This window comes from Lepidochelys kempii, chromosome 2, assembly GCF_965140265.1.
Source record: "Lepidochelys kempii isolate rLepKem1 chromosome 2, rLepKem1.hap2, whole genome shotgun sequence".
NCBI lineage: Eukaryota > Metazoa > Chordata > Testudines > Cheloniidae > Lepidochelys > Lepidochelys kempii.
In genome coordinates, this window is record NC_133257.1 from 65902081 (window position 1) to 65926093 (window position 24013).

At 40.4% G+C, this 24013-nt stretch overlaps 1 protein-coding gene across 5 annotated transcripts in view; it reads left to right on the forward strand.

The window, feature by feature from the left end:
* The window catches only part of CA8 (carbonic anhydrase 8), a 118895-nt gene that overhangs the window by 87927 nt on the left and 6955 nt on the right, over window positions 1-24013 (forward strand). For 4 of the 5 annotated variants that reach the window (XM_073331074.1, XM_073331073.1, XM_073331075.1 and 1 more), the window contains 4 exons: window positions 13287-13382; window positions 17285-17347; window positions 19423-19471; window positions 21339-21451. In XM_073331074.1, coding sequence (XP_073187175.1) covers window positions 13287-13382; window positions 17285-17347; window positions 19423-19471; window positions 21339-21451 — 321 coding nt within the window. The remainder of the gene's footprint in view (window positions 1-13286; window positions 13383-17284; window positions 17348-19422; window positions 19472-21338; window positions 21452-24013) is intronic. The other variant, XM_073331072.1, reaches the window with a different exon arrangement.

The window sequence follows — 24013 nt, forward strand, 5'->3', positions numbered from 1 at the left end:
TGCTGGTGGCGTCTGACTCAAATAATGAAAATGAACATGTGTTGGTCTGCACTGCTTTCGATTGTTATCGAGCAGAAACCGTCATCAGCATGGACGCATGTCCCCTGGAATGGTGGTTGAATCATGAAGGGACATATGAAATTTTAACGCATCGGGCATGTAATGTCTTGCTATGCTGGCTACTACAGTGCCATGAGAACACCTGTTCTCACTTTCAGGTGACATTGTAAACAAGAAGAGGGCAGCATTATCTCCTGCAAATGTAAACAAATTTGTTTGTCTGAGTGATTGGCTCAACAAGAATTAGGACTGAGTGGACTTGCAGGATCTAAAATTTTACATTGTTTTATTTTTCAATGCAGTTTTTTTTAACTTAATTCTACATTTGTAAGTTCAAATTTCATGATAAAGAGATTGCACTACAGTACTTGTATTAGATGAATTGAAAAATAATATTTCTTTTGTTTTTTTACAGTGCAAATACTTGTAATCAAAAATAAATATAAAGTGAGCACTGTACTTTGTATTATGTGTTGTAATTGAAATCAATATATTTGAAAATGTAGAAAACATCCAAAATATTTAAATAACCTGGTCTTCTATTATTGTTTAACAGTGCAATTAATCACGCAATTAATTTTTTTAATCACATGATTAATTGTGATTACATTTTTAATCGCTTGACAGCCCTAAAATGAAGCATTTCTGCTAAAATTAATCCCTTCTTGTATTGTAAGATGGGGTAAAGAGGAGAACTTGGCTGGCCTTTTCTGTATTTCTGATCCTTACTTGTCTTTCCAACCTGCCAAAAATAGTTCTAGTCTTTAGAGTCTTTCTCCCATGGAAGCCCTTCCTGCTCTTAATTCTGTTTTTCAGAGGACTGTCAATATTTCTGCTATGTCTTATTTGAGATGAGATTGTCATGTGTGAATTTACTGTTCAGCATTAAGGACATACCATTGATTTATATGTAATGTCTCAATTCTCTATCCCGTCCTTAACACAGCCCAACAGCTTAGTTACTCTGACTGCTTAAGCAAACTTAATAGCTTAGTTACTCTGACTGCTTAAGCAAACTTAATAGCTTAGTTACTCTGACTGCTTAAGCAACCTGGGCTGTCCACAATGACACCTAGAGCTTTTCCTCAAATGTTACAACTACTTCAGAACCCATCACCATGTGTATGGATAGTTTCAGCGGTTCCTTGCACTTTCACTCGTATAAATTGAATTTCAGCTGTAGGTGTGCCATGCTGTCATCTAGTTTTGTTCAGGCCCTTTGGTGTGTGCCTTGCAATCCTTCCCTTTATTGACTAATTACATCGTTTTGTGTTGCCAGCACATTTTCAACCCTTCTTCGAGGTTGCTAGTAAATAAATTGAAGAACACTAGTCAGTGCTGGTTTTGGGCTACACCATTACCAGCCTCTTGCTATAGAACAGGCCATTTATTCCTAATCTACGCTTTCTATCTCTCAGCTAGTTTTTAATCCATGATTGAGAATTACATCTTACTCCGTGGGTACGAAATTGGCTGAACAGCATCTCACTGTTACCTTGTGCTCTCCTCACATCTGTTCATTGTACCCACCTGTTGTCTCTTTTGGACAGAGGCTATCTTTTTGTTGTGTATGTTTACAGAACCTAGCACAATAGGGCCTCAAACATTAACTGGGCCTGTAAAGGCTACCGCAATATAAGTCAATAAATATATGAATAGTCAAACTAATTCTGAGGGACTTTATATCACCAGCCCTTAGACTTTCAAAGTCAATTATATCCAATGGTTCTTCTTTCTCATTCAGTGAATTATGACAGGTTAGAGAGATACCATTTAGCTTAGCAGAAGTTGTGCTGGTTTTTCCCCATTATAGTCGTTGAGGTGCCTTCTAACTCCAATGATTTTTGTCAACTATGTTCCCTAGCACTGAAATGCTGCTCTCCAGTCCATACTTCTCAGGATCACCTTTATTATTGTTTTCAAAGGTGGGCTGTCTCAGGGTGCCTCTGTTACTACCCAGTGAACCTCTTTGCCTAGCTAGCTCTGGTAGTTTCACAGCCAGCCATACACACTGGGCTGCTTATCTTATACCAAGGTGTGTATTTACTCCTCTCTTACATAGTAATACCATGCAATGCAGTCTTACAGCCAGGGAAGGCTTCCCTGCAGCGCATGCAAACTGTTTGCTTCCTTCTGACCTCCTCCTGAGCTGCCCCTTGCTTCCTGTTTCCTCCCCCTATGTTCTCTCCAATTACCTTGCTAGCCCAGTGCTCACAATGCCCTCCAGAAAGTGTGTAATTGCCCTCAGCTGGACCTGCAGCCTTCTCCATATTGTCAGTGTTCAGCTGATAGCACTCTGTCACGTGGGAACAAAGTTCTATTCACTTCTCTGTATAGCAGCCATTTTTGTCTGCTTTTAAAGGAGACTAAGGGAGTTAGGTGCCCAACTCCTGTTAAAATTCAGTGGAATATCAGCATCCCTGGGGTTCGTTTGAAAAGCCCAGCCTGTAATGATAAACTACATAGCTTTTGTTAGCATCCCAGGTGCATGTCCATTCACCGAGAGCTCTCCTCAACAGCCTGCAAGTATCCCACGTGGAACAAAACTGTACAGGTGATGTGGATGCTCAGCTCAAGATCCTTGTACCCTATTCCTCAGAGCCACACTGGAATCAGACCCACATTGCTTTCACTATTATTTATTTGTCCTCTGGTAGCACCTAAAGCCCCAGTCCTGGACCATGGCCCCATTGAGCTAGGTGCTATACAAACACAGAACAAAAAGGTAGTTCCCATCAAGCCTTCTGCACCCGTGGAAGGGACTAAGGAGGGAAGGCAAGTTCTGGCCAAAGTTGATGTTCTGTTCAGTTATCACCTAGCTTCACTCAGACTGAATTTGCATGGTGAAATGATATATTTTTAGCCTGACTGAACACCTGCACCTTGCCATTTAACCACAAAGGCTTTTTTGTTTAGTTCACTTTTTTGCTTCCTTTTTGTGTTGTGGGCTACACAGACCTTCTGTCTCGCCACTAAGATATTCTCAAACAGCCTCTATACTGCTTCTATGAATTTTAATTTCCTAACTTTCCCCTTCAGGCTGTTAATAACTAACTTCCTATTTTAAAAAAAATCACCATTTTGAAATTGAGTGCCATGGTAGTATTCCTTGGTATGATCCCCCTGTGAGGATGTGGAACTTAATTACTGTATATTATGGTCAGTCTTAGTGGCTCAAACACACTTGCTTCTTAAAACAATTCAGCTGTAAGTCAAGTTTCTCCCCTTTAAACGCTCACACAAACTATTGGTTATGGTAGTAAGAAATTGTTTTCCAAGTCATGCCCTCATGTGACATTGTTTACTCAGTATTTGGGTAGCTGAAATTACACATTACCATTCTACTAGCTTCTATTGCCTTTCTAATCTCACATACATTTCTGGACCATATCCTAAGACATTGGTTCTCAAACTTTTGTACTGGTGACCCCTTTCACATAGCAAGCCTCTCAGTGTGACCCCCCCCTTTATACATTAAAAACACTTTTTAATATATTTAACACCATTAGAAATGCTGAGGCAAAGTGGGATTAGGGGTGGATGCTGATGGCTTGCGACCCTCCCATATAAGAACCTCATGACCCCCTGAGGGATCCTGACCCCCCAGTTGAGAACCCCTGTCCTAAGCTTTCACTAGGGTCCCTTTGCATTGTAGAACCTATAAAAGGAACATCATACCAGTTCCAAATGGGCAGGTGAAGATTCCCTTTACTTCATACACTCTCCTCCACTTTTGTATCATGTTGTGGGTGGAACCACAACATGATGCCCTGTGGCAAACCTGAACCCGTGGAACATCCTTTAGGGCAGTGTTCCTCCACCTTTTTGATACCAGGGACTGGCTTGTTGCCTTCCTAAACTGTGCCAGGGAGATCTCAGGGGCCATGCCAGTCCATGGATCGGTTGTTGAGAAACACTGCTCTAGAGAAAAGGAGTACTTGTGGCACCTTAGAGACTAACCAATTTATTTGAGCATAAGCTTTCGTGAGCTACAGCTCACTTCATCGGATGTAGTGAGCTGTAGCTCACAAAAGCTTATGCTCAAATAAATTGGTTAGTCTCTAAGGTGCCACAAGTACTCCTTTTCTTTTTGCGAATACAGACTAACACGGCTGTTACTCTGAAACTGCTCTAGAGGACTCTACTGGCTAGTATAAGTTAGAGCAGCCCTTAGGTTGCTCTAATTTATGTCCAGGGCAGGTTCAGCCCCAAGGTCAAGGACAAGGATGATGATGGCTTACCACGGCTTTTGCTTTCCCCCATAGTTGTTCCCTTTGACTTCATCTTTGTTCTTATTGAGAGCCCCATGTGCATCCTAATTTTAATAAACTCAGATTTGTATTCCTGCTGAATCTACCTCCTAAGTATTCTTCTCTACACAGAAAACCTATTCTTCCTAAGACACTCTCTCTATATCCCATAGATTCTTTAATACGTAGTAATACTTCTCTTCCTCTTCTACCAAAACCATTTTTCTAGTATAAATTGCAGCCAGAAATCATGGTATAATGCAGTTCATTCTCATCTAACCAGTACATGAAAGCCAACCTATTTGTGTTTTCAAGCTTCCTGCATTGGTACAGAGGCATTTGTAGTCTTTATGTGTAATGATGCACTCATCTATATGTAATCCTTTGCACTGGGATGCCTATATTGGATTTCTCTGCCTTCTGGTGCAACCTAAATTAGAGCATGCCCTCTGATGCCTCAGATGTGAAATGTGAAGGAGAGCAAGGAAGACTACAACAAGGTGGAAAAGCTCAGGAGTTACCCTCTATTTTGGGACCCAGAAGAGGCTCCTCTGTAGCCATGCCACACATTGGAGGAGCTCAGCAATTTGGAGGAGGGAAATTCAAAGGGGTGGCTGGGCAGTAGTCATTGTTGGTGGCAGGCTTCCCTCTGAACTGGGTTGCTATTCATGCAGATATCTGTCTTGAAGTTAATGCTGATCCTAGCAGCTGTAACTTCTACTCCTTTGCACTTCCTTTTTGTCTGAGAGGGCCATTCCACAGTATTCATACAATATTTAAAACCAGAGTGAAATCAGGTTTGGATAGGATACATTTGGATACCCCTCTTGATAAGCTCTATGATGCTTAGCTCACCCAAACAGAACCTTGGAATCTCTTGAGCTTGAGAGACACACAGAACTAATAGGGACAGTCTTTGTCTTAAACCTTTAGAAATATGCTTAGCTGACAACAATACTGGCCTAAACAAACTGTTCCAGAGATTACAGTACCTAGTTGCACAGCTAATGGGAAATTTCTGTGTAACCTAGTTCTGACAGAGAAACAAACAGGCTCCCAAGGATTAATTTACATTTGACATTGCTTGCATAAAAGAAGGGAGTCTTTGTAATAATTAGCCAACGAGAGTAAGAATTTAGGCAATGGAAGAAAATGAATAGCTGATTACAAAAATAGCACATGCTCAGTAATCATAGTGAAGTTACAGTAGCAACAAAATGTTTTTCTAACTTAGATACACCTGAAAAATTATTCTTCAGCAATGGCAGCATATTATTGTACATATCTGCTCACTATGATCCTCATTCTTGTCCCGCATTTTTAGATCCTCCCTGCCCCTCCCCCAAAACCCAACAATGGGCATGCCATATGTCTGCCTTCCTGTGGGGAACAAATAGTGGAGCGAATATATAGAGGGAATGCACAACATACTGTTGTGATGTTCCCCTGATGTTATCTGGACCAGTGATCTGTTAGGTCACTCCAATCCTTGGCTCTGGGAGCCAGCCTTACCCTGCTCTGCTGTGAGAACCCCCACTCCTGGGCTGTTCCCGCACACCCTCTGGCATGTAAACTGCTTGGATTGTGCAACCAAATGACACTAGTCAATATCTCCAGTCCCAGACACAACCCTAGGAACCACTGTCTTGCAGTGTCCTGTTATGTACGCTGGATGCTGCAAGCTTATATGAGTTTGTCAATTTAACAAAGAAATTGATATGTACCAGGCTTGTTATCCCAAGGGGAGTCTCTGACATGCTTCAAACCATCGCACTGCTTCAAGTAGAATAAACAAACACATTTATTAACTACAAAAGATAGATTTTAAGTGATTATAAGTCAAAGCACAGCAAGTTGGATTTGGTCAAATGAAATAAAAGCAAAACTCATTCTAAGCTGATCTTAAAACTTTCAGTGCCCTTACAAACTTAGATGCTTCTCACCACAGGCTGGCTGTTGCCCTTCAGCCAGGCTCTCCCCTTTGATCAGCGCTTCAGTCACTTGGTGATGATGTCTGTAGATGGTGGTGGAAGAGAGAGGAGGAACATGGCAAACATTTCTCCCTTTTATCATGTTCTTTCTTCCCTCTTGGCTTTGTCCCCCCCGCCCCTTCAGGGTCAGGTGAGCATTACCTCATCATAGTCCCTGACTGACCAAGGGAAGGGGGATAACTCACTCAAGAGTCCAGCAGATCCTTTGTTGCTGCCTATTCTAGTGTCCTTTGTTCCTGTGAGGCTGGGTTGGGTTTTTCCCATACATGCCCTGATGAGGTGTGAACTGCCCCTCTGTTTCTGGAGAGTTTTGCCTGGGCTTGTTTTAAACCACAAGGACACATTTTCAGCCTCATAACTATATACATGAAATTAAAACCTATAACATTACTATAACAACAATGCTCAGTGCATCATAAGCCTTCCAAAGACAGGACAAATTTTGCATTGGATACCACACAATCATTTTATAAGGATGAACATGGAGATGCAGGGGGTTCCCCCAGACACAGAGTGTCACAACTGTGAAGTTTAAATCCCCAGCCATATTCTTCACAGAAGTGTGGAGAAGAGCTCAATGTGAGAAGAGCACAACTGGGAGGCTCATGAGCAGAGCTAATCCTCAGGACCACATCACCATGTTAAAGGGGTGCCATGGGCCATGGCTGCTAGCTGGACTGGGGGAAGTGGCTACAGCCAGGTTGTGCAGGTGCTTCATGCTGCATTCTGTTCTCTCAACCAATGTGCTGTTGCCTTGTGCAGACTTTTTCTGTCAGGGCCCAGTCCTGCTGCCACTGAAGTCAATAGACGTTTGCCTTTGAGGGAGCATGAGCTGGCCTGTAATTGCCTTTCCAGTCCCAGCTGCTTAGTTTACTATTAAAACTGTCATTTGACTAGTGCAGAAGGAATGGTTCTTTATGTTTGTCCAAATACTAAATGAGGATTTCATAATTCCTCTTATAACAGTTAAAGAAAGTAAAAATATATAATACTTTTTAATGTAGAAAAACTGGGCAAATTATTCCCTATTGTGTAAATGAATAACATACTTGTAGTCAGGGCTGGATTAAGGCTAAATGGGGTTTAGATCCACCAAACCTTTGTGTGTCTATCTCCCTAGACAGATGGCTTGCTCAGCCTCCCCTTCCCAAACAGACTCTTCCTCCCAAGTGTGAGCCTGTTCCCTTCCTCAGAAGGGAAACAGACCAACTCACCCTAATAGGTAACTGGCTCCCATTTGCCCACCACAACCACTGAGCCCAGATCTCAAAGGTCCTACACCAATCTGTACTGTTAATCAGATGTGTCATCATAAATAATGAACTGTGATTTATTCCATAGGGAGCTTTTCCATACGGCATCTCAGGAGGGGTCTGTCACTCAGATGACAGTTGGATATGGGAATGTGGCAGTAAAGGACAGGGCTAATAGTGAGTCAAGTCAGACATAGCTTAGAAGACTAGGTAACATTGCAATCCAGAGTTTGCACTGCTGGATGTCTGCAGCCAGGTACCTGATATAGCACTTCCTGACTAGGTTTCTCGATGTGTAAGAATAAGACTGGCTGACATCAGAGCTTAACTGATCGCTTTTGTTCTCTGTGAATTCATGACCCCTTTGAGCTGCACAGAACAGCCATTGACCTAGTCAGGAGTGAACTTTTACAAGATTCTGTGACTCTGTTTGTTATGGAGAGAAGCTGACTGCCAGAACTAATAAACCTATCAGCAGTACTGAGAATGCCTCTGATTCCATGTCAGGCTCCAGCGCCCTAGGGCCCCATCTTTTCATTCAGACATAAAAGATCTTGCTCTGGTGGCCTGGAAACAGAAAAGCATGGTTTTCTAAATCAGGGTTGGTCAATCATTCTAAAGTCACAGGTACATTATTAACATAGGGCCTGAAGCTCAGGTCCTTACTGAGTTTGTATTCAGTCCTTACTTACTGATGCAAATCTCAAGTTAATGTCAGAGGGGATTTTGTCTGAGTAAAACCATAAGGACTGAGATCAGTGCGTGTTTGGCTTAAGGAAGGATGGAGCAAAAACTAAGTAAGGTCCTTAGGATATGGCCCCTACAGAAAGAAATATTTCTCCTAGGCTCAATCTAGTATCTGAGTTTCTTAGTGATACTTAAGAAGAAACTTCTCTCTAACTGATGGCAGAACAAGTCAATTTCATCAGTGCAGTGTTATTTATTTACCATTTTTAAAGTTTCAGTTCACTTTGAAAGGAACTTGCTACTAACTTGCCACTCATCCAGCTACAATAAAATCCTCTGAATTATTATTTTCTCCTCCAAGGAAAATAAGTTCTTCTTTGACAGCTAAGGACCTTTTCCTAGTTTTATAAATAGTTTATGAAAATACTTCTCATTGTGCATCCGAATGGCAGAGTAGCAGAGTAGCTGACTCTTTCTGGCTCAATAAAAACATCATAACCAGTGAAAATCAAAACTTTAACGGAGTAAATTGTACAGAACCTTTCCTGTTGTACTGACAGTCTCAGCTTGTTTCTCCTCTGAATGATGGATGCTTTAAAACCACATAATGATAAACTGCCAGTACAGTCTAGTGATTTTAGTCTATTATTTTACCAGATCTGTGGTTATAGTCATATCAGTCTGGGGTATCACCAGTATGTGTTCTTTATATGACTGCCTCACATTAGAGTAAAATGAAGGTTAGCAGAATATTGTGCATTAGTCTGATAAGGATCAAAATGTTAGCATCACTCTCAGAATAGTGAATATAAATTGGTGCATGTTGGATGGAAAGTGAAGCTATGAAATGTACAGTTACAAAGGCATCATATATTTGTATTATAAAAATCTTCAGAAGTGTTGGGATCAGTTCTTCAAGGTGGACATCCAACTCCCATGAATATTAACAGGAATTGTATGTTCTATCAATTGGGGAATGTAATCCTCAGAGTTCAAATTGTATAATCTCTGTTGGTAGATGGGTTTTCTTTTTTTTTTGCCATCAGTAGTTGTTTTTATTTTTGTATCTCATGTTGTTACCTGACTTTTGTATGCCTAACCATATTACAAATAAAACAACTAACAAACAAAAGAACACACACACACACACACAAAGAGTAAAAAATAAATGGTAGTTTGAAAACAATGCTTTCCTAAGAGCAGAATTGTTTTTCCACTTGTTTTCTGATGTCTCCCTTTCTTGGTTCCCCCTTGGTGTACCTATCTATTTACTTATATGGCCTCCATCAATTTAGCCTCTGAGTGATTCCCAAGTATATAAGACTAGAAGGAAGAGGTACAGTTTTGAACTCTCTTTCTTCCTCCCCTCCTGGAGGAGAATTAGCTTGATTAGTTTTTTAATGAAGCTATCCATCGGTTTATTTGTTTAAATGTGCATGTATAAAGTCATCAGTGCTAGAGCGAATGCAGTGAGGCATGGGGTCATTCTTATAGTATGATTTGTGGTCATTTCTCATTATGTTGCCTGTCTAATTCAGACTGTAAACTCCTGAGGACAAGGCCTTTGTCTCCTTCTTGTCTGTGAAGTGCCATGCACAATGCCTCCTGGAGCTCTTCCAGCAGGCACTGGGAACATTCTCACTGTAACCCCATTAGGAGCATGCACTGTGTGTTTACCTGAGGGGGTGGCACTGTCCCCCCATATTTTTCCTGCCACTCTCAGCTATGTAGTGGTCACTAGCAGAGAATAGCGCATGTGCTCAGGAGAATGCAGAGCCTCCCACTGTAGCTGGAGCGTGAGGGAGGGAAGGCTCCTTGCACATGCGAAAACCAGGCCCAATTTGTCCCTAACTAATGCTCATATGCACCCATCTCTCATCACAGTTAAATTCAGGAGTCTTTTAATTCAACCCATCCTATTCCGCCCCTCTCTTATTCCCCATCTGCATCCATTTTTATCTCCTAGTAGTAACTGTCATCTCAGTGCTTTGTTTCTGCACCCACAAGGTGGCTCAAGCAACCCTCTGAAGCCAAGGGACAGAACCAGATATACAGAGTCCTGCACAGATACAAAATTTGTATCCTCATCTGATTGATGATCCACAAAAATGGTCTGTGGATGTGGATATCCACTACAGAGCTCTACAGCTACAAGAACACAAGAGCACTTGTCCTCCTCTGATGTGGACCATAATCATCCTGATCTCCACCAGGTCACTGCAGCAGCAAGGTGCACTTCACAGCACAAATCCCCACCAGGGCTTCTGTTGCACAGGACCACTTCACAGTATTTCTGCTCCTCCTTGTAGACTGGCCACAGCAAAATTTGACCACTAATGATTTTCTTAATAACGGAGCTACAGTTATCAGTCTTGTTACACCGAGATTGGGGCCCCATTGTACTAGACAACGTACAAACTTGTAGTAGACAGTCTCTGCCTTGAAGAGCTTACAGTCTAAATAGATAGGCAAGACACAGTGGGGAAGGCACAGAGAAGTGAAGTAATTTGCTCCCCAGTACACAGCAGGTCAGCTTCAGAAATAGAATCCAGGTCTCCTATACCCCAGTCTAGGGCCCTAGCTACTAGTCCAGTCTGCCTCTCAACAAGTAAAGGATGCTGATGTTGTGCTATATGGGGCTGGTACATTCTTCCCCCTCATTGAGGAAAATCTCAAGTCATGCATTTTCCTTTTAGAACTTCAGAAAACAACATGTTGCAACGTTGCTGTCGGAATGCAAAAAAAGTCAGATTACAAATGTTACCTCTTTGAACGTAACAACACATTGAATGTCATGGTGGCTTTAGCTCAGATCTGCCTGTTGACTTAGTCAAAGTAATGGGCTCTCTAAACGTTCAAGACCATTGTTACGGTCACAGAAAGAAAGGTTTACGCTGACATTTAAAATAATAGCAGTGATATGGGGTATTGTTTTCTGCAGTACCAAGGACATTACCATCACAATTACAGTCACTGGAATGTTATTCTTTTTTGGGTGTCTGTACAGACCTGTTTGTAGGAAGTAGATTTTTCCTTGTTAATTTCAAGGTTTGTTATGTTCATGAGGCTGCGTGAGCCCCCTCTAGTGGCTAACATAATATCTGCAAATTCCAGTCTAATCAAATAATATAGCGTTTTGGACAAATAGTCTGACTTAAGGTATAGCATTGCCTTCTAAACTAATTGGGTTGTATTAGTTTAAATTTTTCCTAGAGACAGTATTAGTAACTAAATTGTCCTTATTTGATCTTTTGTTTCGCTTTTTATAGAATCATTTAATATTAAAAAGTGAAAATGGAAATAAAGGTCATTTTGTGAAAGTTTCAAACTTATGAAAAAAACAAAGTTACCAAAGGACACATTTAAATAGTAAACTTAAACAAGATGATTTGCTCCTTCACACTGATTTGGTTCCAAGTAAGGTTTTATGAATGCAGGACGTACAGGGACACAACTTAGTTCTGTGTCTTGTTTTAGCTGGTAATTTATTTGCCTATAACTTCTGTAGCTATGGGTAAGTACCTTTTATATTAGCACTTCTAGATGCAACTGGACTTTCTAACGAAACTTAGCTTGGAGTTTTCTTTATCATGTCAAATATTTGTGTTCAGAATGAACAAAATGATCTAATATGCTAATTTTAAACAGTACATTTAAAGATTCTTTATTGAATGTTTCTGAAAGAATGATAATCAGATTTGTATGTTTGGTTTCTATCTGAGCTGAAATAAGGGATGAGGCAGCAGTCTGAGGGCCTGATCATGGGAGATGCTCAGCAATCTAAGCAAACTCTCTGGGAGTGGAGAGCAGTCATCCCTGCTTGGGGGTGCCAGGCAGAAATAGTAAGACAGAGAAAAACTCTATTTTAAAGACTATTTTTTGAGAAACTGGGAAAAATGCTAGATAAACAGGTGACATTTTCACTCCTCAGACACGTAACAGTGCAAAATATCGATCACTCGATTTTACAGCAGGGAATTAAATTTAGTTTTTTGTTGCTGTTTTATCTGCATGGAATGTGCCAGGTCTGCTCCTAGATAAACTTAAAAGCAGACATGCTTGAGTGGGGGAAACCTCTGCAATGTTATGGGCCACAGCCAAGGAGATAACATGTTATCATTAGTGCTGGAAACAGTCAGCTGTTTGAAATACATATTGCCATTGACTATATAAAGCTGTCAGTCTTCCCCTTTCTTTCTTTTCATTAACAGATTGCTTCTATGACAGGGATTCCCAATGCTTGCTGGGCAGCTGTACCAGTTTGCCAGAATAAGACCTCCCTTTTACCAGCCAGTGACTATTGCTTCCTGTTTACATGTGCAGCAACTAATTCAAGCCCTGATTCCACAAGCTTTCACTGGCGCTTTGGGGGGAAAAAGGCAGCGTAATACACACTTATTATCCACCAATACCTTCATCTCTCGCATCTGCAAGCTGCCTGTCTCCACTTCTCCCCAGCCATGCTGCCTGTGTTTACCTTTTCCCCATTTAACCTTTTCCCAACCCATTACGTTCAATGAGCATGGGGCGGAGGAGGGATTGTTGTTCAGTGATGAGGTCCCAGCAGTTCACCATTGCAGTGGTAGTTCATGAGACATGTACTATCAAGAAGGCACAGCCAGCCAATTAAAAGAACGTTAGGAAAATTTATGTCCACAGCTATATTCTAATGTGGCATATATGAATTTGAGGTTTGGAAGAGAGCTAGCTGGCAGTGAGAGGTAATGTCGATGGCTTGAGTTTACAGAGTTTATATCAGTGCCTCAAAATGAGGGAGTACACCATTTGTAATGCACTGCTCCCACATTGATTCATGCCTTTGTCATGGATACTTGAGAGCTGAATGCAAGGCATCCTTTCTGTGGTTAAAATAGGAGGGGAGGCTATCAACAGTACCTTCTTTCTTCCTGGACTTATAATGGTCATCATGGGATTCCATCTTCTATAATATGTGCTGGCTTTGTTAGCTAAAATCACCTTCCTGTTTTTCAGGTACACAGAAACCTTTACCTACTGGTGACATTCTCTGTATCGTTTTGTTTTAGCTCCATCTAATCCACTGGAACTCTACACGGTACAGCAGTATTGATGAAGCAGTGGGGAAGAAGCATGGTATAGCTATCATTGCTCTGTTCGTCCAGGTAAATATTTTACTGTGGTTATCACATGTTATCATTTGGCTCCTGTAAAAGAGTCCCCTTCTACTTTCTACCGTTAGTGATTTCAGAAAACAAAAGAAATCGACAGCTGCTTGTATTCTATTACAACCAATGTTCCCTCTAATTTTTGACAGGCCGTGTGCGCAAAACATTTCTTCTGTGCAAGTTTTTGACAGGCTGTGTGTGTAAAAAATTGCTTCTGTGCAAATTTTTGTGCATGCGGTGTTTTGCCATGTGCGCGGGGTTTAGGATCTGCATGCACGCGCACACACGCACAGCTTAAAGAGAACAGTGATTACAACAAGTGTTTGTCTACATGTATCTTCAGTGTATATGGTAACTAAAATGATATTTGATTAAAAGCAACATATTTAAAATAATGTAACTAAAGAATGGAAAACGTGCCATCTAACCGCCTTGTCCTGCAGCCTTGTCATGGCATATAAGCTAAACAGCGGTGGGCTGGGTAGGTACTTGGATGACATACCTTTAAAGGTTTCAGAGTAACAGCCGTGTTAATCTGTATTCGCAAAAAGAAAAGGAGGACTTATGGCACCTTAGAGACTAACCAATTTATTTGAGCATGAGCTTTCGTGAGCTACAGCTCACTTCATCGGATGAAGAACAAAGAACACCTAGGTGGCAGCAGGAAGTGGTGTTGGAAATCTTACTCAGTCAGTGCTGAACACTAGCATGCTAGGTGGCACTGTGCTGCTGCAGGTGCTGTATAAAAACTGAAGTGCTGACCACGTCTTTGGTCGTTAAAAGTCCCACAGCACTCTTAATATGAAATAGGCTGTTAGCGCTGATGTTCTGGCCAGACTTTGCTTGGGTAATTACATCCAGGCTCCATCAATTCACCCTGAAGTTTCAATTGGAAAAGGAAATTCTTCAGTTTCTTCTCCTAAACTGTTGTGTACTGCGGCATGGTGCTACCTGTAAATGGTGGCAGTACAGCACAGGTCTCTGCTGGGACAGGTGTGGAATCACACCCCTCCAGTGGGAACAGAAGGAGGTAGTGTGCCTCTGGGATACAACACCTCCTAGATCTCTCAGGGACCAAGTCCACTTAAAGTTTGCTCCCTTCCACTCTTGGTCAGTCCTGTTATTCAGATCCTGGGAGATACGTGGACAGGAGGAGTGTTGTGTGGATAAGTCTCCACTTAGTTTAGCACAGGCCAGTGCTGCCAATAGGGGTAACCCCGTAGAGAGTTTGTGCTAGACCCAAGGACACCACCATAGTGTGGCCTCTGCATAGGAGCATAAGGTGGGGAGAGACTTTTGGACTGGGAGATGCTGGGTGATGGTGGTCATGGGGCAGCCCTTCCTGAAAAGTCAAAAATAAAGGGGCTGTGTGGCCTGTTGGTGACCCTGGGAGTTAATTGTGGGTTCATTTGATCTCCTGACTCTAAGTGACACTGAAGTGGCTTCAAGAGCTGTGAACCCTATGAACAAAGCCAAGCAGTTTTGATTCCCAAAACCCCTGTGAACCCAAAGCATTGATTTCACACAGCCCTAGTCATGACAAGCAGTGAACAGTTCCATTTAAGGAGGTTCAAGGAAAAGAGTTATGATTTATGTTTTGATCAAATGGATTCCCTTTCACAGTTGTACTGTTAATTAGCCATATTCCATAATGAGCTTCTGAGCACCTCTGAGATTTACCTCTGTTTGAATGTAAAGGTACATTGGTTACAGTCTCAGTGTTGAGATAGAATTGTTAAACAGTAATGCTAGAAATTCTCAGTTCTCTCAACTTCTTATCCTACAGGCTTATGTCAAAACTGCTTATGTAAGTCACCCTCTAATTCCAGCAGAGATAACCTTGGAGTCACTTACAGAGTTACATACCATTCTTAAATAAATCTTTGAAACTTAACCGGTATCTTTTTTTCTACTTCTGTCTCTTGCCTTAAGCATTCCATGATGTTTTCTTATTAGCCAAGAAAGGCTCCACATAATTAAAAATTGTCTAAAGAAACATCATAATTTGCTTTATGCTACTTATTAATGGTCCAGTGAGAAAATTAAGTCACATTTTCTTTTCACTTCTGTTAAAGGCAGAAAGAGTGATTTTTTTTCAGCCCCTGCTGTTTATAATCGCTTCTTGGAGGTTTCTAACTCCTACTGAAATTTTTTTCCTCCTAAAAATCTATATGCGCAAACACATGCCCGAGCACCCCCAAGACCACTAGTCAGTTGGAAATGTTGGGTGCATTTTTAAAATAACCTATTCCTGCCTTGGTGCAAGTTCCCCCTGCATTCCAGTTCCTCCCATCCACAGGCATTGATAAACATTTGGCAGATTAGAAAAAAAGTCAAATTTTAGTTCTTTCAATCTTGTCAACATTCTTATGAATGTAAAAACACCGCAGGGGCTTGTTCTGCTCTCACAATGCATGGTGTAAGTTAGGAATAACTCAGCTGAAATCATGATGCATGGTGACATCAAAATCAAGCCCAGAAAGTTTTATGAGTTCCTGATTTTTAGGGAGGGATTTTCAAAATCACCTACTTAAGAGCACGAGTCCCACTAAAAGTCAATGGGTCCTGTGCTCCTAGATCACTTACGTGCTTTTGAAAATGCTCCCCGTATTTTATTCTATTGCCCTTGTTATACAGGAGGTCTGACTAGATGATCACAATAGTCCCTTTTGGTCCTAGGAAACTGTAAATCTATTATTCTATTCTGTATAGACTTAGATAGACTCTGTATAGACCCTCACCATCTTAGTATCTTCCAATAAGACATTAAGCAATGTGAGTAACATCTGTCATAAGTGGTTCATTCTTTCTCTCATCCTCTCCAGAGGGGGAGAACTGTGTGTGCAGTGAAGTTTTTTGCTTCTGTAGGTTTTTTAAAAAATATGCCCATGCTGCTCTATAGTGCTTATGTACCTAGTTCAGAAACATACTGCATTTAAACAATGACATTTTGTAAACTATCTAAGCGCATTTGTGCCCATGTACATGTGCATACAGCTCTTAATGAAGTCAATGGCAGGCATGCATATATGTGTGAGCATATATATATATAGCTCAAGTTAGAAATGGGCCCTGATTCTACGATTCAACCTGGCTACTTTAAATCTACATTACTAATCAGGATCTTTCATTTTAAAAATTTCTTTCTACATGTGTCTTTTGTCTGCTTCTCAAAGACATTCAATAAAGGTCTGGGGTGAAATCCTGGCCCCATTGAAGTCAATGGGAACATTTTGCCATTGACTTGAATGGTGCCAGGATTTCACCCCTGGAGTATAAAAAGGGTGTGGGTGTATATGGGGGGTTGGGGAAGAAAGGGGTGAGCTATGATTCTGCACTTCTCATCCAAGCAAACTTTCCTTCGCTTCAATGAGAGGTTATCCTTAATAAGGAGTGGAGCACACAGCCTCAGCTATGCAATACTGTGGGAACAAACTCAAAGGTTTCTGTCATGCTTGTGTACTAAGTTCTCTTCTACGTACTCTTCTAACAAAAATGTGTAAGGACAGATTGTAGCCTGGGCATTTATACCTCACGATGCTGCATGACTTTGACCCTTACATGAAGCATGTGCTGCACTGTGGAGGCAAAACAAGGTGAGTTCAGGCTTATCAACCTTGACTTTGACTTTTTTTTTTTTAAATTCTGCCAGTTTCTGTTACTGTTTTAAAGTTACTTAAATCTAGTTTCATTCAGGCCAATGACTTTTTTGTATGTGAATTAGTACCTCTTGTTTGAATTTGCCATGTACCAGAATAGTTGGTTAATCCAAGGTTGTATAACTTAACTACAAACAAGCACTGAATTGGCCAGACTTGTTGACCTTTCTCTTAGTTTTCAGAAACAATACAGCAGCGAAGTTCATTTTTGGGTTTGCTTGTTTGTTTGTTATGTTTCAGATAGGAAAGGAACATTTAGGCCTAAAGGTCGTAACTGAAATTCTCCAGGACATCCAGTACAAGGTGAGGAATTGTCTGAGGGAAGCAGAAATAGTTGACAGAGATGGACTGAATGGGGGACGGGCAAAGAAGATAAACTGAAGCAAGAAAAATAAAGAGAAGTCAGAAATGTTTGTGCTAAGATATCATGTGGGAGCCACAATACAGTGGTCACCATTAAAAGTCAACATTTAACAATAAATCCGACACAATTAGTACTGTTATTTCCTATTCTGACTGCAGGGAAAGTTTTAATCTCATATACCAGTAACGGTTCACAAGTATTGATTTTTTTAATGATACTAATACTTTGTCAATGTGAACTCAACCACCAAGAAAGATCTGTATTGAATGTTCAGAGAACCCCATTGTCAGTAGTCCCCAGCCTGTCAGGTTCAAGTTATACAAGAGCAGAATATGCAGACTGAACACCCAGGTAAAATCACAACTGCAATATGGCTATAGCATAGTGGAACCCTGTTAAGAGAGTCAATGAATTAGATATGGCATTGGAATGGTATTCAGGGGATCTGGGTTTATAAAGAGCTTTGAGATCGATGAATGAAAAGTATTGTATAGGTCTGAAAAGACTGAACCATAGGAATTTTAGGAATTATGTATTATTATTAATTAATCTGAATTTTAAATCTCGTTTTAGTTGAACAATATCTCATGTACTCCAGGTGTAGCATTCATTTCTACAGATTATTATTGTGTGTGTTTGTGTACATGTGTGTATGTGTGTGTGTGTGTAAGAGAGAGAGAGATTTCATAGAACGCTTTATACTCTATTGGTAGCACAGATAAAAATAGGAAGATCCTGAATGTGTACTCATGAATTCAGTGGGCCAGCATGATACATTCTTTGTGCATACATACATTTTATTTGCATTAAGCACATCAACATAGTCTTATATTATAAAGTGTCACACCCCAAAATCACATCTTCAATGTCAACCCAACTTTGCCATAATCAAAAGAGGTTAATGAGAAATTTATGATAATATATTCGCTAATACTTAGAATTGGTATGTTACACATTTTTCTAACAAGCTTTACAAGTCACGGAGTGAAGCACAACACTTCCTGCTCGGTGGGCCTGATCCAAATCCACTGAAGTCAGTGGAAGTCAATGGGCTTTGGGTTGGATTTGTGTTAGGCATTTTGATGTGGGAAATACAAATCCAGATGCTCAGGACTTGGCATGTAAAGGTAGGAGGGAACTGAATTTCAAACACTTTGTTTTAAAATGCATTTTTAGTTAATTCATTTTCCCGCACCTGTTAATAATCTCCAGGTGCTTCCAATTTAAAATAAAAATTAAATCAAATGTTACCAAAGAACAATTAAAAGGATCTTCCTTAAAATGCTTCCCCTTTCCTAGAGCAAGACAGCCACTGCAGAGATCCTGCCGTCTGCTATTAAATACAAACCCACATGCAACATATAACAAAATATTCCTCCAGGGAATAACCCTTCCCTCCCACACTCACTGGTAATTTTTACATTTATAAAGTGTTGATGTTGGTGTAAAGCATCTTTTTGGAAAAAACCCCAAAGCTTTGAAATTCACTTTTGAAAATCAAAGACAATTTCAATTTTGCGGTGAACTCTGTCCTTGGATGCACATGTTGTCATCCATGATCTCAAAGGCCATCTGCTATTAGGCATCTATGGGCAGAATTTGGCCCTTAGAAATAATGGAGTAAACAGGCTGCTTGGGACAAAGCTCACTTAGGGGCCAGTCCTGTGTGTAGGCACGTTGCTTCACCTATGTGGAATCCCACTGAAGCTAATGCAGGTGCTGCAGGATCAAGGCCTTACAGGGGGCTCTGTGCCAAAAGGAGAGACTAAGGTAGCAGAGATCTACAAAAATGGGCTGGGTAGCCTTGGACAGAAAATATAAAATAAATAAATAAAGGGGTTGTATAGCTGCAAGTACTAATATAATGATGATTCAATGGAGACTGTCAGCAGTGGTTGCCAGGGACAGAAATTCAAGGCTTACTGTGATGACAACTTTCAAAGGCTTCTTTTTTTCCCTTCAACATCTTTTTAATGAGAACTGGTGATGAGATGGATTTGTATTGATTTTTCAGGGGAAGTCCAAAACAATACCCTGTTTTAATCCCAACTCTTTATTACCAGGTAGGTGTTGTTTCATATACAGCAAACCTTTACTTACTAGTGTAGATGTACTGTTATGTATGTTGTGCTCTGAATAGTTGAATACCTTGTGCCACTTTACAAAATCCTGTTGCAACTCATTCTCTCCTGGAGAATAGCTTAATGCAGCTGAATTACCAGCAAAACTCTCTGTAGATCAGGACATGGGTGCTCCATTGACCAGCGGTGGAGATGAACAGTGTCTGGCTATCAGCAATTTACCCACTGAGTACCCATTATATTCTCATTGTGTCTAATCATTGTTTTCAAGATTACTGCCTCTGCCATGCAGCTGCCAACTGTGATACTCACAGGAAGTGACAGCATACATCAGTGGCTTCATTGGTGCCCTAGAGGCACAGACCCAGCCTGGGGTGATGTGGAGGTACAGTGTTTTCCTGAGCATTCCACCTGGGGAGTGTGGATGCCAGTATATTCTTTAAGATTGTGCAACATCCACTACTCTCTGGCCAGCCAGCTTGATAATCTTCCATCCCTGCTGGCTCTGGGGGAGACATTAGACCCAGGTTAGAGGGAAAGTTGTGTGCTATCTTTGTGCAGTGCTCTCTCCTCCTCCAGGCTTCAGAGGGTAGATATTAGTAATTCCTTATACAGAGCTGTTTTTCTAAACAACTATTTGTACAAAGTTTGATAATTAATCCCCACAGCTCCGTTGGGCTTGATGTCAACGGAAAGCATGCCCCAAATGGTAGGAAATGTACATCACACATGGGTAACAGAGAAGTTAAGTGACTTGCCCAAAGTCACACAGCAAATAAGTCTTAGACCAACAAAGACAAATAAGTGTAACCAACCGCATTGCAGGGTGTCATGAAAATGTGACCCCTTTTTTGACCAGTTCTACCAATTTGTTCCAGGACAAAGCTTCCATTGTAAGGGCTGCCTCCATGTCAAATTCCACGCCATTGTGGCAGTCTCTTTCCACTTTACAGACAAAAAACTACATTAAAAGAACATTTTTAAGGTTGGAAAGTCAAGTACTGAAAAGATAGCAAATGCCAGAATTAAGGCTGCAAACGCAACCTTAATTCAGCCCCCTGTTGCATATGCATTATGATATAGTCTTTAATTGCATGCTCACATACTGGTTTTTTCCACAGGACCCTTGCCTACCAGCTCTGCCTAAAATTAAAGACTGGATTGTGTTTTTAAGCCCATGTGCATGTTGGGTGAGGGTGAAAATGTTTGCAGTGGAACAATGCCGACGGGAGAACTAGGAGAATGCATACAGTGGCACTTTTACAGGGTGCAGCAAGTGGTCTTCCTCATGATGACCAAGGTGCACATGTGGATATGGAGGGAGTGTATAACTACAGCCCTCGCCATACCTGTTCCTCCTCATGGGGTTTCTGTTGCAGCTCTTGGCCCTATCACTGTGGGGGCACAAGAATTTAAACCCCAATCTAGCAAAGAGCTCTGAGCTTCCTGCAGGATCAGAGCCTGAAACTGTGTCTGATCTCCTCTGACCAAGCTACAAGAAAGGAATTAATTCTTTCATCTTCCCTTTTATACAGGCAGGGCTAGGCACAGTCTAGTCCTAAAGGAGGCAGCACTTACTAATGGTTAGAGCAGAAGACCAGGGAATCAAAAGACCTGGAATCGGTTTTCCACTCAGTCATATATTTGCTGTGTGACTGAGGACGTACGCTCTCTGAACCTTGCTTTTTCACATCTGCAATATAGGGATAATAATAGCCATTTCTGTAGATTTTAGCAGTTTTAGATTCTTGGACAGAGTAAGTATAAATTATTATAATAAAATCTGTGCATATATGAATAGAAACTCCTTAATTACTACATTAACATTAAATACTCTTTTTAATTTCAGATCCTCTTTTACGTGATTATTGGGTATATGAGGGCTCCCTTACCATCCCACCTTGCAGTGAAAGTGTTACCTGGATATTATTTCGATATCCATTGACTGTATCCCAACTGCAGGTAATAACTGTGCTTAAAGTGACCTGAGAATATGGTTCTGAGCTAAAGGTTATAGCGTGCAAATATACAGCATGATGCTATATCCGGTTTTCCTTGAAGATCTCATTAAATCTGTACATGGCTTTTCAAGTCAATGTTAAACCTTTTTAGTCAGTGAATGCGTGGAAAGGTCAAAGATGGAAAAAAATCTTGTTATCATTTATCATCTGCATTTAAAATAATTCTTTGCTAAAGTGAAGGCAAGAAATCAATGAGCAAAAGAAATTCAATCCTTTGTAATCAAAAGCTTTCAAATATCACTTCTTTTTGATGTTAAGGGAACAAGGACACACTAGGAGACACTGTGTCCTAGAGAATGAAAATTGTTAATAGTGCGGGTTAACTTTATTGCTTTGCACTCTATTTTATTTATCTTACTCTTTTCTTAATCTTACATAGTAAAAGTTAGCAAATGAACAGTCAATATAAATTTGGCCCATTTTTTTAAAAAGATGCTTCTATAATACATGTAAGCCTTTCTGCGCAACATAAATAAAAAATACCAACGGAAACTGTTGGTGCTGAACACGTAAATATTCCCCTGCAGTGTTTGAAACCCAATCATAGGAACACCAGCAATGAGCAAGGTAAACCTAACTATAACATAGAATATGAATGCACTGATTTTTCATTGTCCGTGCTGAGAGAAGGCAAAACAGCAGAGACAAAAGAGCATAAACAGTGACAAACTGGATTTTTAAAAATTCATTCACTTTTAATAATCGAAGGTGTTACTTGTAACACAAAGAAATGTGTTTGTTTGCAACTTATTTTAAGTTGACAGTGTTTGTTTTAATATGAGAAATTAATTCAACAATATAATTCATATTGAATCATAGAATAAAGGCACGAGCTCCCAGTAAGCTACTTTTTAAATTAAAAGGCATGCATCCGATGAAGTGAGCTGTAGCTCACGAAAGCTTATGCTCACATAAATTGGTTAGTCTCTAAGGTGCCACAAGTCCTCCTTTTCTTTTTGAGGATACAGACTAACACGGCTGCTACTCTGAAAGCTTTTTAAATTAAATGACTGCAACTTAAAAATATCTAATCATGAGTCTGACACTTATGTTCTTGCTGAAAGGGCAGGTCTCATGACAGTTTAGCACTGATTGAATGAAAACACATCTGTTGGTATCAGTAGACTCAGAATAACTGTTGTGAAAAATATACTCTGTATTAATCTATGTCAACTGCTATAACCATCCTAGTATGATATGATAAGTAAAAGATCTTAAATATGAAGGTAAACAAATAATACTCAAGTATCAGAGAGGTAGCCGTGTTAGTCTGTATCCACAAAAACAACGAGGAGTCTGGTGGCACCTTAAAGACTAACAGATTTATTTGGGCATAAGCTTTTGTGGGCAGAAAACCACTTCTTCAAATGCATCAAATAATACTGTGGCTATCAGACTGAGGCCTTGAATGACATTCTGCTTTACACTACTTAGATATTTTTAGCCTTTATTCTGTATTTTCTGATAGTCAATAAAATATTTTAGAATGTAAATATAAAGCCCTGAATACAATGCACACAACTGAAAATGCTAATAGATTTTGTGGGCTATTGTGGAGAGAAGTTTACTAAATCTCTTTTTTCATCACAGAAATTGCATACTGCATACTGCAAATGCATACTGCATCTGATGAAGTGAGCTGTAGCTCACGAAAGCTTATGCCGAATAAATTGGTTAGTCTCTAAGGTGCTACAAGTACTCCTTTTCTTTTTGCGAATACAGACTAACACGGCTGTTACTCTGAAACCTGTCATTAATTTGTAGAACTTTCTTCCGCAGAATGTTGTTGAAGAAATTAGCTTCCTAAATTTTCATAACTGGATCAGACATTTATACAAATAATAATAATGGCATCTGCAATGGTACAAGGGAGGAGACAAATTATAAGACTATCAATCCTCATGCTTCAGCACTAAGAAGATCAGTCTGTTGGGATTGAAAAGAAATATCCCCCAATACTGCAGTATTACAAAATCATGTGTGCTATAGGGTCTTTTTGAATATAGTCCTCTGATGCATTTGGGGACTGCCATTGGAACATAGGATACTGCGCTGGTTGGACCATTGGTCTGTTTTGATTTAACAATTCCTATGTTCCTATTATTAACCTGGTAATACAGATGATTTTAACATAATGTGATGCTGAAGGAAAAATAGAAATAATGGGAAAAGATTACACAGTTTATGTAACATACGTTTAGCTCTCCCATTCCTGTACATTCCAACACATTTTCATTTTCATAAAATCATAGAATATTAGGGTTGGAAGAGACCTCAGGAGGTCATCTAGTCCAATCCCCTGCTCAAAGCAGGACCAACACCAAGTAAATCATCCCAGCCAAGGTTTTGTCAAGCCAGGCCTTAAAACCTCTAAGGATGGAGATTCCACCACCTCGTTGGTAACCCATTCCAGTGCTTCACCACTGTCCTAGTGAAATAGTGTTTCCTACTATTCAACCTAGACCTCCCCCACTGCAATCTGAGACCATTGCTTCTTGTTCTG